We start from the raw sequence: 15,576 nt of genomic DNA, 5'->3' as shown, positions 1-15,576 counted from the left end.
TTGGCAACATATAGAGACGGCCCCTACCCAACAGTGGGCTCACAGTCTAGAAGGGGGAGACAGAGAACCAAACAAAACATATTAGCAAAATAAAATGAATAGAATAAATATGAACAAATAAAATTAATAAATAAATAGAGTAATAAATAAATAGAATAATGAATAAATGGAGTAATAATAAATAGAGTAATAATAAATAGAGTAATAAATAAATAGAGTAAAAACAGAGAAAAGGGGTGGGAGTGAGCTAATCAGGTTGGACAAAGTCCACGTCCCACCTAGGACTCGTTGTTGTATTTATTGAGCGCTTACTGTGTGCAGAGCACTGGACTAAGCGCTTGCGAAGTACAAGTTGGCAACATATAGAGATGGTCCCTGCCCAACAACGGGAGATGAGAGAGGGGAGAAAGATGAGAGAGGGGGGAGAGAGAAAAAGGTGGGGGGGGGGGAAAGAGATGAGAGAGGAGAGAAAAAGAGAGGAGAGGAAAGGGGAGGAAGACAAATAATTGAGAAAGAGGAGGGGAGAGAGAGAGAAAGGAAGAGGAAGAGTGGAAATGGGAGTGAGAGACAGCAAGACGAAGAGACAGAGAGGGAGAGCGAGCGCGCGTAGGATCAGTAGTAAGCAGTGTGGCTCAGTGGAAAGAGCCCGGGTTTGGGAGTCAGAGGTCATGAGTTCTAATCCCGGCTCTGCCACTTGTCAGCTGTGTGACTTTGCTCAAGTCACTTCACTTCTCTGGGCCTCAGTTACCCACCTCATCTGGAAAATGGGGATTAAGACTGTGAGCCCCAAGCGGCCCCAAGAGAAGCAGCGTGGCTCAGTGAAAAGAGCCCGGGCTTTGGAGCCTAAGGTCGTGGGTTCAAATCCTGGCTCCGCCACTTGTCAGCTGTGTGACCCCGTGGGGTTCACAGTCTTCATCCTCGTTTTACAGATGAGGGAAATGAGGCAGAGAGAAGTGGCACAGCAGACAAGTGTCAGAGCCGGGATTAGAACCCAGGTCCTTCTTACTCCCAGGTCCCTGATTGGTTTCATCTCCCCATCAATCAGTCGTATTTGTATCAATCAATTGTATTATATCAATCAATCAATTGTATCAATCGTATCAATCAATCCCCATCCTGTCTATATTCACGTCACTCACACTTGGGTACACACTCCCATCCCAGCTTTCTGTTTCAAGAAGCAGCGTGGCTCAGTGGAAAGAGCTCAGGCTTTGGAGTCAGAGGTCATGGGTTCAAATCCCGGCTCCACCACTTGTCAGCTGTGTGACTTTGGGCAAGTCACTCAACTTCTCTGGGCCTCAGTGACCTCATCTGTAAAATGGGGATGAAGTCTGTGAGCCCCCCCGTGGGACAACCTGATCACCTTGTAACCTCCCCAGTGCTTAGAACAGTGCCTTGCACGTAGTAAGTACTTAATAAATGCCATCATTATTATTATTCTTCCCTCCTCCTATCAATCAATCAATGGTATTTACTGAGCGCTTATTGCATGCAAAGCACTGCACAAAGAAGAGTACAATACAACAGAGTTGGTAGACATGGTCCCTACCACGATGAGCTTACAGTCCAGTGGGGAGACAGATGTTAATAATTATAAATCGTTTACAGTATATTACTTCTTTCTGAAATTACTTTTATTATCTTTCTTCCCCACTAGATCATAATCTTCTTGAGGGTAGAGATCTTGTCCATAAATTTGGTTGTACTCTTCCAAAGCTTTTAGTACCATGTTCTTTCGGCAGTAGGCGTTCGCTAAATACTATTTATTGATGGGTTTTTTTATAGCATTTGTTAAGCGCTTTTTATGCATCAAGTACTATTCTAAACACTGGCATTAATGCAACAGCCCCCATCCCCTAAGGGGCTCACAGTTGAAATAACAATAATAATAATAATTATTATTATTATGGTATTTGTTAAGTGCTGACTATAACCCGAGCACTGTTCTAAGCGCTGGGGTAGATTCAAAGTAATCAGGTTGTCCCAGGTGGGGCTCACAGTCTTAATCCCCATTTTAAAGATGAGGTAACTGAGGCACAGAGATGCTAAGTGGCTTGCCCAAAGTCACACAGCAGACACGTGACGGAGCTGGGATTAGAACCCACGGCCTCTGACTCCCAATCCCGTGCTCTTTCCACTGAACCATGCTGCTTCTGAAGTAGGAGAGAGGACAGGGCTTTAATCCCCATTTCCCAGTTGAGGAAACTGAGGCCCAAGGAAGTTAAGTGACTTGCCCAAGGTCACATGGCAGATAAGTGGCAGAGCCGGGATTAGAACCCAGCTCCTCTGACTCCCAACCATGGGCTATATCCACTAGGCCACGGTGTTTCCCTAATGTTGGTTTAATATAGCTTTGTTTAATATCTTGGAAAGGTAATTTCTTGGATTTCCCATCAAGTTCAGACTTGGACAGTAGGGCTTACGCTTAGTTGAGTCATTGCCACGGTTAAGTGCCAACTTTTTTTTTTAATATGTGTGTGAAAAGGGGGATAGTGAATAGGTTGGGGCTCAGCAGTGGGAAGGAGGTTTCAAAGAAATAATGGCTCAAGAAGGCCTAATTTGGGATTGTTTCAGCCTGGCTTAGGAATTCTTAGATGCCTGAACAGAACCTCAGGAATCTGGGATGAAGGAGACTGAGGGTCTTAACCCCAAAGATGCGGAGTGAAGGAATAGTTTCACCCCTACGGCTGGAAATCCTTCAGGGCCAAGGAGTTAATGCATAATAATAATAATAATATATTATATTTATATAATATAAATAAATATTTATATTATTATTATTATTTTGGTATTTGTTAAGCACTTATTGCTCTAAGTACTGGAGGAGATATCAGGTAATCATGTTGTCCCACATGGGGCTCACAGTCTTAATCCCCATTTCACCTCCTCCAGGAGGCCTTCCCAGACTGAGCCCCTTCCTTCCTCTCCCCCTCGTCCCCCTCTCCATCCCCCCATCTTACCTCCTTCCCTTCCCCACAGCACCTCTATAAATGTATATACGTTTGTATATATTTATTACTCTATTTATTCATTTATTTATTTTACTTGTACATATCTATTCTATTTATTTTATTTTGTTAGTATGTTTGGTTTTGTTCTCTGTCTCCCCCTTCTCGACTGTGAGCCCACTGTTGGGTAGGGACTGTCTCTATATGTTGCCAGCTTGTACTTCCCAAGCACTTAGTACAGTGCTCTGCACACAGTAAGCACTCAGTAAATACGATTGATGATGATGATGATGATATTTATTACTCTATTTATTTATTTATTTAGTTTACTTGTACATATCTATTCTATTTATTTTATTTTGTTAGTATGTTTGGTTTTGTTTTCTGTCTCCTCCTTTTAGACTGTGAGCCCACTGTTGGGTAGGGACTGTCTCTATGTGTTGCCAGCTTGTACTTCCCAAGTGCTTAGTACAGTGCTCTGCACACAGTAAGCGCTCAATAAATACGATTGATGATGATGATGATGATATTTATTACTCTATTTATTTATTTAGTTTACTTGTACATATCTATTCTATTTTATTTTGTTAGTATGTTTGGTTTTGTTCTCTGTCTCCCCCTTCTAGACTGTGAGCCCACTGTTGGGTAGGGACTGTCTCTATGTGTTGCCAGCTTGTACTTCCCAAGTGCTTAGTACAGCGCTCTGCACACAGTAAGTGCTCAATAAATACGATTGATTGATTCACAGATGAGGTAACTGAGGCACAGAAAAGTTAAGTGACTTGCCCCGAGTCACACAGCTGCTAAGCGGCGGAACTAGGACTCGAACCCACGACCTCTGACTCCTAAACCCGCGCTCTTTCCACTGAGCCACGCTGCTTCTCAATGTCTACGTCTCCGTGAATACTTCCAAGAGGAAAAGGCGGACATACTGTGTTTACTTACTCTCCCATTGCCACAGGGAAACAATCTGATCTGAGGAAACGTCTTAGCTAGGCATTGTGAAACTAAGTAATGGGGAAGCAGTGTAGCCTAGTGGAAAGAGCCCGAGCCTGGGATTCAGAGGACCTGGGTTCTAATCCCGGCTCCACCACTTACCTGCTGTGCGACTTTGGGCAAGTCACTTCGCTTCTCTTCTCTCTTCTCTTCTTCTCTTCGCCTCTCGGAGAAGCAGCGTGGCTCAGTGGAAAGAGCCCGGCCTTTGGAGTCTGAGGTCATGGGTTCGAATCCTGGCTCCGCCACCTGTCTGCTGTGTGACCTTGGGCAAGTCATTTAACTTCTCTGAGCCTCAGTTCCCTCATCTGTAAAATGGGGATGATGACTGTGAGCCCCACGTGGGACAACCTGATCACCTTGTATCCCCCCAGTGCTTAGAACAGTGCTTTGCACATAGTAAGCGCTTAACAAATGTCATTATTATTATTATTATTATTGTTATTCTCTGTGACTCAGTTCCTTCAACTGCAAAATGGGGATGCAATGCCTGCCTGTTCTCTCTCCTACTTATCCTGCGGGATCTGATTATCTTATATCTGCCCCAGCACTTAGTACGGTGTTTGACATATAGAAAGCGCTTAATTGTCCCAGCTGTTCATTATTATTAATGTGGAAATCTGCCCCAGCACTTAGTACAGTGTTTGACATATAGAAAGCGCTTAATCGCCCCAACTGTTCATTATCATTAATGTGGAAATCTCCTGCGTTGGATTTATGCTATAGCTAAAACTCATCTTAGTCCCCTTACCTCTCTGTTCACCCCATTTGAAACTTCTTCCCTCTCTAAATCCACCAGACACCGCTCTCCTGAAAGCCACCTCCTCCAACATCATCATCATCATCATCATCATCATCAATCGTATTTATTGAGCGCTTACTGTGTGCAGAGCGCTGTACTAAGCGCTTGGGAAGTACAAATTGGCAACACATAGAGACAGTCCCTACCCAACAGTGGGCTCACAGTCTAAAAGGGGGAACATACTTTTACCATTTAATTCATCATCATCGTTAGTATTTATTGAACACTTATTATGTGTAGAGCACTGTACTAAGTGCTTGGGAGAGTTGGCAGACGTGTTCCCTGCCCAAGACAAGCTTAGAGTATCCTGGCGTGCCAAGTTGTAGAAACATAATTAGCCATCTCTAGCATTTACTAGAGATGCATTTACTAGCATTTACTAGCATTTACTAGAGCATTTACTATTTTTTAGACTGTGAGCCCACTGTTGGGTAGGGACTGTCTCTATATGTTGCCAATTTGTACTTCCCAAGCTCTTAGTACAGTGCTCTGCACATAGTAAGTGCTCAATAAATACGATTGATGATGATGATGATTTACATACTTATTAATACCCACCCCAGCATTTTCCTTATCTATAAAGTAGGAACATAATTAGCCATCTCTAGCATTTACATACTTATTAGTACCAACCCCAGCATTTTCCTCATCTATAAAGTAGGAATTAGGCTTTTAGACTGTGAGCCCACTGTTGGGTAGGGACTGTCTCTATATGTTGCCAACTTGTACTTCCCAAGCGCTTAGTACAGTGCTCTGCATACAGTAAGCGCTCAATAAATACGATTGATTGATTGATTGATTATTGAATTAAACCCCACTTCCTCCTACTTAGACTGTAAATCCCTTGTGGGACAGAGACTGTGTCCAACCTGATTACCTTGTATCTACCCCAGTGCATAGAACAGTGCCTCGTACATAGTAAGCGCTTAACAAATACCACGATTATTATGCTAGAATTATTATAACAATTATATTTTCAATAGTATTATTATGATAACAGTCTTAATCCCCATCTTACCAGATGAGGTAACTGAGGCCCAGAGAATTGAAGCTTGAGATCACACAGCAGACAAGTTGCGGAGTCAGGATTGGAACCCATGACCTTCTGATTCCCTTTTAGACTGTGAGCCCATTGTTGGGTAGGGACTGTCTCTATATGTTGCCAATTTGTACTTCCCAAGCTCTTAGCACAGTGCTCTGCACATAGTAAGCGCTCAATAAATACGATTGATGATGATTATGATTCCCAGGCCTTTTATTGAGCATTTACGCTGTGCAGAGTACTGTACTAAGTGCTTGGGGACGGAGGGAACAACACAATGGAGTAAGAAGATCCGTTTCCTGCCAACAACGAGCTTGCAAGTCTAGAGGGGGACAGATTATGGATAATAATAATAATAATAAGTGTTGTGGGGATGAAGGAGGGGTGAATAAAGGGAGCAAATCCAAGTACAAGGGTGATACAGAAGGGAGAGGAAAAGAGGAAATGAGGGCTTAGTCAGGGAAGGCCACTTGGAGGAGTTGGGCTTTCAATAAGGTTTTGAAGCTGAGGAGTGAGTAATAATCTTTTAGCTAGGAAGAGGGAAGGCAATCCAGGCTAGAGGCAGAATTGTGAGCAAGGTGTCAGTGGTGAGATAGACGAACAATTCCCATCCCTATGCTCTTTTCTAGCATCTTCTACAGTGCTCTAAATATGAAATAAATAAGATCGATTGATTACTCAGCCCACAGTAACAGCTTAATAACTACCAACCCTGTTTTATTGTACTCTCCCAAGCTCTTAATACAGTGCTCTGCACATAGAAAGCACTCAGTAAATATGATGGATTGATTGCTTGTTTTGTTTTTATGGGTTTTTATCAATCAATCAATCAATCAATCAATCGTATTTATTGAGCGCTTACTGTGTGCAGAGCACTGTACTAAGCGCTTGGGAAGTACAAGTTGGCAACATATAGAGACGGTCCCTACCCAACAGTTGGCTCACAGTCTAGAAGGGGGAGACAGACAACAAAACCAAACATACATTATGTTCTTCTAGACTGTGAGTCCGTTGTTGGGTAGGAATTGTCTCTATCTGTTGCCGAGTTATACTTTCCAAGAGCTTAGTACAGTGCTCTGCACACAGTAAATGCTCAATAAATAAATATGTTTTGTTTTGTTCTCTGTCTCCCCCTTCTAGACTGTGAGCCCACTGTTGGGTAGGGACCGTCTCTGTATGTTGCCAACTTAAATAAATATGTTTTGTTTTGTTCTCTGTGTTTGTGTTCTTCTAGACTATGAGTCATCCGTTGTTGGGTAGGGATTGTCTCTATCTGTTGCCGAGTTATACTTTCCAAGCACTTAGTACAGTGCTCCGCGCACAGTAAATGCTCAATAAATAAATATGTTTGGTTTTGTTCTCTGTCTCCCCCTTCTAGACTGTGAGCCCACTGTTGGGTAGGGACCGTCTCTATATGTTGCCAACTTAAATAAATATGTTTTGTTTTGTTCTCTGTGTTTATGTTCTTCTAGACTGTGAGTCCGTTGTTGGATAGGGATTGTCTCTATCTGTTGCCGAGTTGTACTTTCCAAGTGCTTAGTACAGTGCTCTGCACACAGTAAATGCTCAATAAATAAATATGTTTTGTTTTGTTCTCTGTCTCCTCCTCCCAGACTGTGAGCCCACTGTTGGGTAGGGACCGTCTCTATATGTTGCCAACTTAAATAAATATGTATTGTTTTGTTCTCTATCTTCCCCTTCTAGACTGTGAGCCCACTGTTGGGTAGGGATCGTCTCTGTACGTTGCCAACTTGTACTTCCCAAGCGCTTAGTACAGTGCTCTGCACACAGTGAGCTCTCAATAAATATGATTGAATGAATGAATGAATAAATATGGTATTTGTTAAGCGCTTATTATGCATCAAACATCTTTCTAAACCCTGGGGTAGATACCCAATCAACTAGGTTGGACACAGTCCCAATCCCACATGGGGCTCACGCTCTAAATAGGAGGGAGAACAGGAGAACTAAGGCCCAGAGAAGTGAAGCGACTTGCCCAAGGTCACGCAGCTAACATTCGGCAGAGCCAGGATTAGAACCCAGATCCTTTAACTCCCAGGACCATGTGCTTTCCGCTACGCTGATTGCTACTTCTAATGAATTGGACCAGTTTGCCATCTGCTCTGTGAAAAGGTTTTCCTGGTTTAATTCCGAACCCTGGAAAGATTCGTTGGGACTGAACTCTGGACGTTGTGGAGGGCAGACCATATACGTTTGTACATATTTATTACTCGGTTTATTTATTTATTTTACTTGTACTTATCTATTCTATTTATTTTATTTTGTTAATATGTTTTCTTTTGTTGTCTGTCTCCCCCTTCTAGACTGTGAGCCCGCTGTTGCGTAGGGACCGTCTCTATATGTTGCCAACTTGGACTTCCCAAGAGCTTAGTACAGTGCTCTGCACACAGTAAGCGCTCAATAAATGCGATTGATTGATTGATTGACCACCTCACCTGTTGGACTCTGACTCATGAGGAACTTGAAACTCTGCTCCTCTAGCTGGAGTTCCTTATTGTTATCACATTTATCATTGTCCTTATCTTTCAACATTCTTTATATGCCAGCGCTAAGCCCTTATTCTTAGACTCTGAGCCTCTTGAGGGTGTGGGCTGTGTATAATTCTCCCTGTGTGTAGACTGTGAGCCCGCTGTTGGGTAGGGACCGTCTCTATATGTTGCCAACTTGTACTTCCCAAGCGCTTAGTACAGTGCTCTGCACACAGTAAGCGCTCAATAAATACAATTGAATGAATGAATGTGTGTATTTAATCATTCTGGTATTTGTTAAGAACTTCCTACATGCCAGGCACTGTACTAAGTGCTAGGATGGCACTTACTTTATTTTGTTAATCATGTGCATATAGCTATAATTCCATTTATTTTGAGGGTATTGACCCCTGTCTACTTGTTTGCTTAGTACAGTGCTCTGCACACAGTAAGCGCTCAGTAAATACAATTGAATGAATGAATGTGTCTATTTAATCATTCTGGTATTTGTTAAGAACTTCCTACATGCCAGGCACTGTACTAAGTGCTAGGATGGTACTTATTTTATTTTATTAATCATGTGCATATAGCTATAATTCTATTTATTTTGAGGGTATTGACCCCTGTCTACTTGTTTGCTTAGTACAGTGCTCTGCACACAGTAAGCGCTCAGTAAATACAATTGAATGAATGAATGTGTCTATTTAATCATTCTGGTATTTGTTAAGAACTTCCTACATGCCAGGCACTGTACTAAGTGCTAGGATGGTACTTATTTTATTTTATTAATCATGTGCATATAGCTATAATTCTATTTATTTTGAGGGTATTGACCCCTGTCTACTCATTTTGTTGTCTGTTTCCCCCTTCTAGACTGTGAGCCCACTGTTGGATAGGGACCGTCTCTATATGTTGCCGACTTGTACTTCCCAAGCGCTTAGTACAGTGCTCTGCACACAGTAAGCGCTCAATAAATACGAATGAATGAATGAATGAATGAATGAATGAATCGTACATGCAAATTGGGTTGGACACAGTCCTTGTCCCACGTGGGGCTCGTAGTTCTCAATCCCCGTTTTGCAGATGAGGTAACCGAGGCCAGAGAATAATAATAATAATAATAATAATAATAATAATAATAATAATAATAATAATAATAATAGCATTTATTAAGTGCTTACTATGTGCAAAGCACTGTTCGAAGTGCTGGGGAGGTTACAAGGTGATCGGGTTGTCCCACGGGGGGCTCACAGTCTTCATCCCCATTTTACAGATGAGGTAACTCTGGCACAGAGGAGTGAGGTGACTTGCCCAAGGTCGCACAGCAGACACGTGGTGGAGCCAGAATTAGAACCCATGACCTCTGACTCCCTGGAACTTTATCTACTACGCCATGCAGCTCCTTCCTAGGCACAGTGCTCTTCACAGAGTAGCCACTTAATCATTAGCATGGCCTAAGAAAAAAGCACAGGCCTAAGAGTCATGGGACTGGGTTCTAGTCGCGACCCTGCCACTGTCTGTCATGTGACCTTCCATCATGTATTTATTACTCTATTTATTTATTTATTTTACTTATACATATCTATTCCATTTATTTTATTTTGTTAATATGTTTTGTTTTGTTCTCTGTCTCCCCCTTCTAGACTGTGAGCCCACAGTTGGGTAAGCACCGTCTCTATATGTTGCCAACTTGTACTTCCCAAGTGCTTAGTACAGTGCTCAGCACACAGTAAGCGCTCAATAAATACGATTGATTGATTGATTGATCATGTTACTGAACTGCTCAATGCCTCAGCTTCTTCATCTGTAAAATGGGGATTCAGTATCAGTTCTCCCTCCTAGAGAAGCAGCGTGGCTCAGTGGGAACGAGCCCGGGCTTTGGAGTCAGAGGTCATGGGTTCAAATCCCAGCTCCACCACATGTCTACTGTGTGACCTTAGGCAAGTCACTTCACTTCTCTGAGCCTCAGTTCCCTCATCTGTAAAATGGGGATTGACTGTGAGCCCCACGTGGGACAACCTGATCACCTGGTATCCCCCCCAGCGTTTAGAACAGTGCTTTGCACATAGTAAGTGCTTAACAAATGCCATTATTATTATTATTATTACTTAGACTGTGAGTCCCATGTGGGGCAGGGACTGCGTCTGACCTCACTGATTCATTTCTACCCCTTACAACAGTGCTTGATGCAGAGTAAGCACTGAACAAATACAATCATGATAATTCTGATAATGATACTCATAACAGCAATAATAATATTCATTTATTCATTCAATCGTATTTATTGAGTGCTTACTAAGCGCTTGGGAAGTACAAGTTGGCAACATATAGAGACATTTCCTACCCAACAGTGGGCTCACGGTCTGGGGTGGGAGGGAATATCTGTTAAGCACCTACTATGTAGTAATAATGATGGCATTTATTAAGCGCTTACTATGTGCAAAGCACTGTTCTAAGCGCTGGGGAGGTTACAAGGTGATCAAGTTGTCCCATGGGGGGTTCACAGTCTTAATCCCCATTTTATAGAGGAGGGAACTGAGGCCCAAATGAGTGAAGTGACTTGCCTGAAGCCACACAGCTGACAACTGTGCTTTGCACATAGTAAGCACTTAACAAATACCATTATTAACTGGCGGAGCTGGGATTTGAACCCATGACCTCTGACTCCAAAGCCCAGGCTCCTTCCACTCAGCCACACTGCTTCTCTACATGTCAGACTCCGTTCTAAGCACTGGGGTAGATACGGGCTAAGCAAGTTGGACACAGTCCCTGTCCCATATGGGGCTCACAATCTCAATTCCCATTTTACAGATGAGGTAGCTGAGGCACCGAGAAGTGAAGTGACTTACCCAAGGTGACACAACAGACAAGTGGCTGAGCTGGGATTAGAACCCAGGTCCTTCTAACTCCCAGGCCAGAGAGCTCTAATAAATTAATGGTATTTGAGCACTTACATTGTGCAGAGCATTATTCATTCATTCATTCAATCGTATTTATTGAGCGCTTACTGCGTGCAGAGCACTGTACTAAGCGCTTGGGAAGTACAAGTTGGCAACATATAGAGACGGTCCCTACCCAACGGTGGGATCACAGTCTAGAAGAACTTCTCTGGGACTCAGTTACCTCATCTGTAAAATTATCAACTATAATACAGTTGGTATCAATGTTTCTGCTCTCGAGCTCAGAGTGAAATGAAATCAGTAGAAGCAGTGGAGCCTAGTAGGTAGAGCACAGGCCTGGGCAGAAGGACCTGGGTTCTAATTCTGGCTCTAATAATAATAATAATGACGACATTTATTAAGCGCTTACAACGTGCAAAGCACTGTTCTAAGCGCTGGGGAGGTTACAAGATGATCAGGTTGTCCCACAGGGAGCTCACAGTCTTAATCCCCATTTTATAGATGAGGTAACTGAGGCGCAGAGAAGTGAAGTGAATTGCCCAAAGTCACACAGCTAACAACTGGCAGAGCTGGGATTTGAACTCATGACCTCTGACTCCAAAGCCTGGGCTCTTTCCACTGAGCCCTGCTGCTTCTGCCACTCTGCCACTTACCTGCTGGGTTCAAATCCCGGCTCTGCTACTTGTCAGCTGTGTGATTTGGGGCAAGTCACTTAACTGCTCTGTGCCTCAGTTACCTCATCTGGAAAATGAGGATTAAGACTGTGAGCCCCATGTGGGACAACCTGATCACCCTGTATCCCCCCCCAGCGCTTAGAACAGTGCTTTGCACATAGTAAGCACTTAATAAATGCCATCATTATCATTAGAACCCATGACCTCCGACTTTCAAGCCCATGCTCTTTCCACTTAGCCACGCTGCTTCTCTTAGAGAACTATGTCTCCAAGCAGACGAGGAGATACACAAGATTTTGGCTGTCTCTATGTGTTGCCAACTTGTACTTCCCAAGCGCTTAGTACAGTGCTCTGCACACAGTAAGCGCTCAATAAATACGATTGATGATGATGCTGCCAAGGTATCAAGCTAGCTCTCTTCCTCCCTTGAAGGCCCTACTGAGAGCTCACCTCCTCCAGGAGGCCTTCCCAGACTGAGCCCCTTCCTTCCTCTCCCCCTCGTCCCCTTCTCCATCCCCCCATCTTACCTCCTTCCCTTCCCCACAGCACCTGTATATATGTATGTACATATTTACTACTCTATTTATTTTACTTGTACATATCTATTCTATTTATTTTATTTTGTTAATATGTTTGGTTTTGTTCTCTGTCTCCCCCTTCTAGACTGTAAGCCAACTGTTGGGTAGGGACTGTCTCTATATGTTGCCAACTTGTACTTCCCAAGCGCTTAGTACAGTGCTCTGCACACAGTAAGCGCTCAATAAATACGATTGATGATGATGATGCTTTTGAAAATAAACAGTCTAATTTAGAGAATTATGTCTCCAAGCAGACGAGGAGATACACAAGATTTTGAAAATAAACAGTGCAATTTAGAGAACTATGTCTCGAAGCAGATGAGGAGAGGCACAAGATTTTGAAAATAAATGGTCTAATTTATCTTGTCTTATGCTGTTGAGTCATTTCCGACCCATAGCGACTCTGTGGGCACATCTCTGCCCATCCGCCAAGCTAGCTCTCTTCCTTCCTTCAAGGCCCTGCTGAGAGCTCACCTCCTCCAGGAGGCCTTCCCACACTGAGCCCTTTCCTTCCTCTCCCGCTCGTCCCCCTCTCCATTCCCCCATCTTACCCCCTTCCCTTCCCCACAGCACCTGTATATATGTATATATGTTTGTACATATTTATTACTCTATTTATTTATTTATTTTATTTGTACATATCTATTCTATTTATTTTATTTTGTTAGTATGTTTGGTTTTGTTCTCTGTCTCCCCCTTTTAGACTGTGAGCCCACTGTTGGGTAGGGACCGTCTCTATATGTAGCCAATTTGTACTTCCCAAGCGCTTAGTACAGTGCTCTGCACATAGTAAGCGCTCAATAAATATGATTGATGATCTCTCCCAGAACGCCCCACCTCCATCTGCAATCATTCTCTGGATCCGCGGAGTTTCCAGGTATTATACATACATTATCTAGAAGCAGCATGACTCAGTGGAAAGAGCCTGGGCTTTGGAGTCAGAGGTCATGGGTTCAAATCCCGCCTCCGCCAATTGCCAGCTGTGTGGCTTTGGGCAAGTCACTTGACTTCTCTGGGCCTCAATGACCTCATCTGTAAAATGGAGATTAATCCTGGTGAAAATGTGGAAGCGGTTGACCATTGCCTCCTTCTGTGCAGCGAATTCGAGTCTCGACGCTCGACTCTCTCCCCCGCCACTGCTGCCCGGCACGGGTGAGTTTTGACTTGTGGCCGATTGCCTTCCACTCGCTAGCCACTGGCCAAGCTAGGAAGGGAATGGGTAGCCCTCTGCTCGACTCTCCCTCCCATAGTCGAGACTGGTAGAGGACTGGAAACTCTCCACGTGCCATCCTCAGCGTGGCTCAGTAGGAAAGAGCCCGGGCTTTGGAGTCAGAGGTCATGGGTTCAAATCCCAGCTCCACCAGTTGTCAGCTGTGTGACTTTGGGCAGCTCACTTCACTTCTCTGTGCCTCAGTTACCTCATCTGGAAAATGGGGATTAAATCTGTGAGCCCCATGAGGGACAACCTGATCACCTTGTAACCTCCCCAGTGCTTAGAACAGTGCTTTGCACATAGTAAGCGCGTAATAAACGCCATCGTTATTATTATCCTGAGTTGGGGAAACAGTCTGATTAGCAAACATAAAACTTAGTCATCAGCCACTTACTTTTCTGGTTGGGCAATTGATCTTAACCTCATTCGGAGGATCTTGAGTTTGCAGCTGGAGCCTATTAATGCTCCGGTTGAGAATTCTAAGGAAATCTTGGCCACTTCTTCGAGCTCTTGATCGAATCTGGCAAGGAGACTGACTTGATGATACTTCTGAAATTTTGTAGGCTCACTGGAAGGAAGAGATAGTGATCGTCACTGAGACGTTTTAGTAATGTGATTTGCTGGAGCCCACTGTTGGGTAGGGACCGTCTCTCTATGTTGCCAACTTGTACTTCCCAAGCGCTTAGTACAGTGCTCTGCACACAGTAAATGCTCAATGAATACGATTGATTGATTGATTAATTCATTCGATCGTATTTACTGAGCACTACTGTGTGCAGAGCACTGTACTAAGCGTCATCCATTCAATCGTATTTATTGAGCGCCTACTGTGTGCAGAGCACTGTACTGTGTCATTCATTCAATCGTATTTATTGAGCGCTTACTGTGTGCAGAGCACTGTACTAAGCACTTGGGAAGTACAGGTTGGCAACATATAGAGACAGTCCCTACCCAACAGTGGGCTCACAGTCTGGAAGGGGGAGACAGAGAACAAAACAAAACATAGTAACAAAATGAAATAAATCGAATAAATATGTGCAAATTAAATAAATAAATAAATAGAGTAATAAATACAAATATACATATATACAGGTGCTGTGGGGAGGGGAAAGAGGTAAGGCGGGGGGGATGGAGGCGGGCGGGGGGGGGGAGGGGAAGGAAGGAGGTTCATTCCCAGACCCACAGTACTTATGTACAGATCTGCATTTTTTCATATTAATGTCTATCTCCCCGCCAGTAGACTGTAAGCTCAATATGGGCAGGGAATGTGTCTGTTTATTTTTGTATTGTACTCTCCCAAGTGCTTAGTACAGTGCTCTGCCCACAAGAAGTACTCAATAAATATGATTGAAAGAATGAATGAATGAAGAATATCAAAGACTTTAGTTTCCAGGTATTATACAGAAGCAGCTTGACTCAGTGGAAAGAGCCCGGGCTTTGGAGTCAGAGGTCATGGGTTCAAATCCCACCTCCGCCAATTGCCAGCTGTGTGACTTTGGGCAAGTCACTTGACTTCTCTGGGCCTCAGTGACCTCCTCTGTAAAATGGAGATTAAGACTGCAAGCCCCCCGGGGGACAAGCTGATCACCTTGTAACCTCCCCAGCGCTTAGAACAGTGCTTGGCATATAATAATAATAATAATAATGGCATTTATTGAGCGCTTACTATGTGCAAAGCACTGTTCTAAGCGCTGGGGAGGTTACAAGGTGATCAAGTTGTCCCACGGGGGGCTCACAGTCTTAATCCCCATTTTACAGATGAGGGAACTGAGGCACAGAGAAGTTAAGTGACTTGCCCAAAGTCACACAGCTGACAATTGGCAGAGCCGGGATTTGAACCCATGAGTAAGCGCTTAACAAATGCCATCATTATTATTATTATTATCTGTGGGGACAAATCGTACACAGCCCAGTTTGTGCTCTTGCAGACAAAACAG

General features: G+C 43.5%; 1 protein-coding gene across 1 annotated transcript in view; it reads right to left on the bottom strand.

Moving 5' to 3' along the window:
- Window positions 1-15,576, bottom strand: part of LIPH (lipase H) — a 96,234-nt gene that overhangs the window by 4,829 nt on the left and 75,829 nt on the right. Inside the window, exon 16 of the mRNA XM_038745063.1 lies at window positions 14,034-14,207. Coding sequence (XP_038600991.1) covers window positions 14,034-14,207 — 174 coding nt within the window. The remainder of the gene's footprint in view (window positions 1-14,033; window positions 14,208-15,576) is intronic.

Source organism: Tachyglossus aculeatus, chromosome 1 (assembly GCF_015852505.1).
Source record: "Tachyglossus aculeatus isolate mTacAcu1 chromosome 1, mTacAcu1.pri, whole genome shotgun sequence".
In the NCBI taxonomy this organism is placed as follows: domain Eukaryota; kingdom Metazoa; phylum Chordata; class Mammalia; order Monotremata; family Tachyglossidae; genus Tachyglossus; species Tachyglossus aculeatus.
This window is presented reverse-complemented; position numbering and strand designations above follow the sequence as displayed.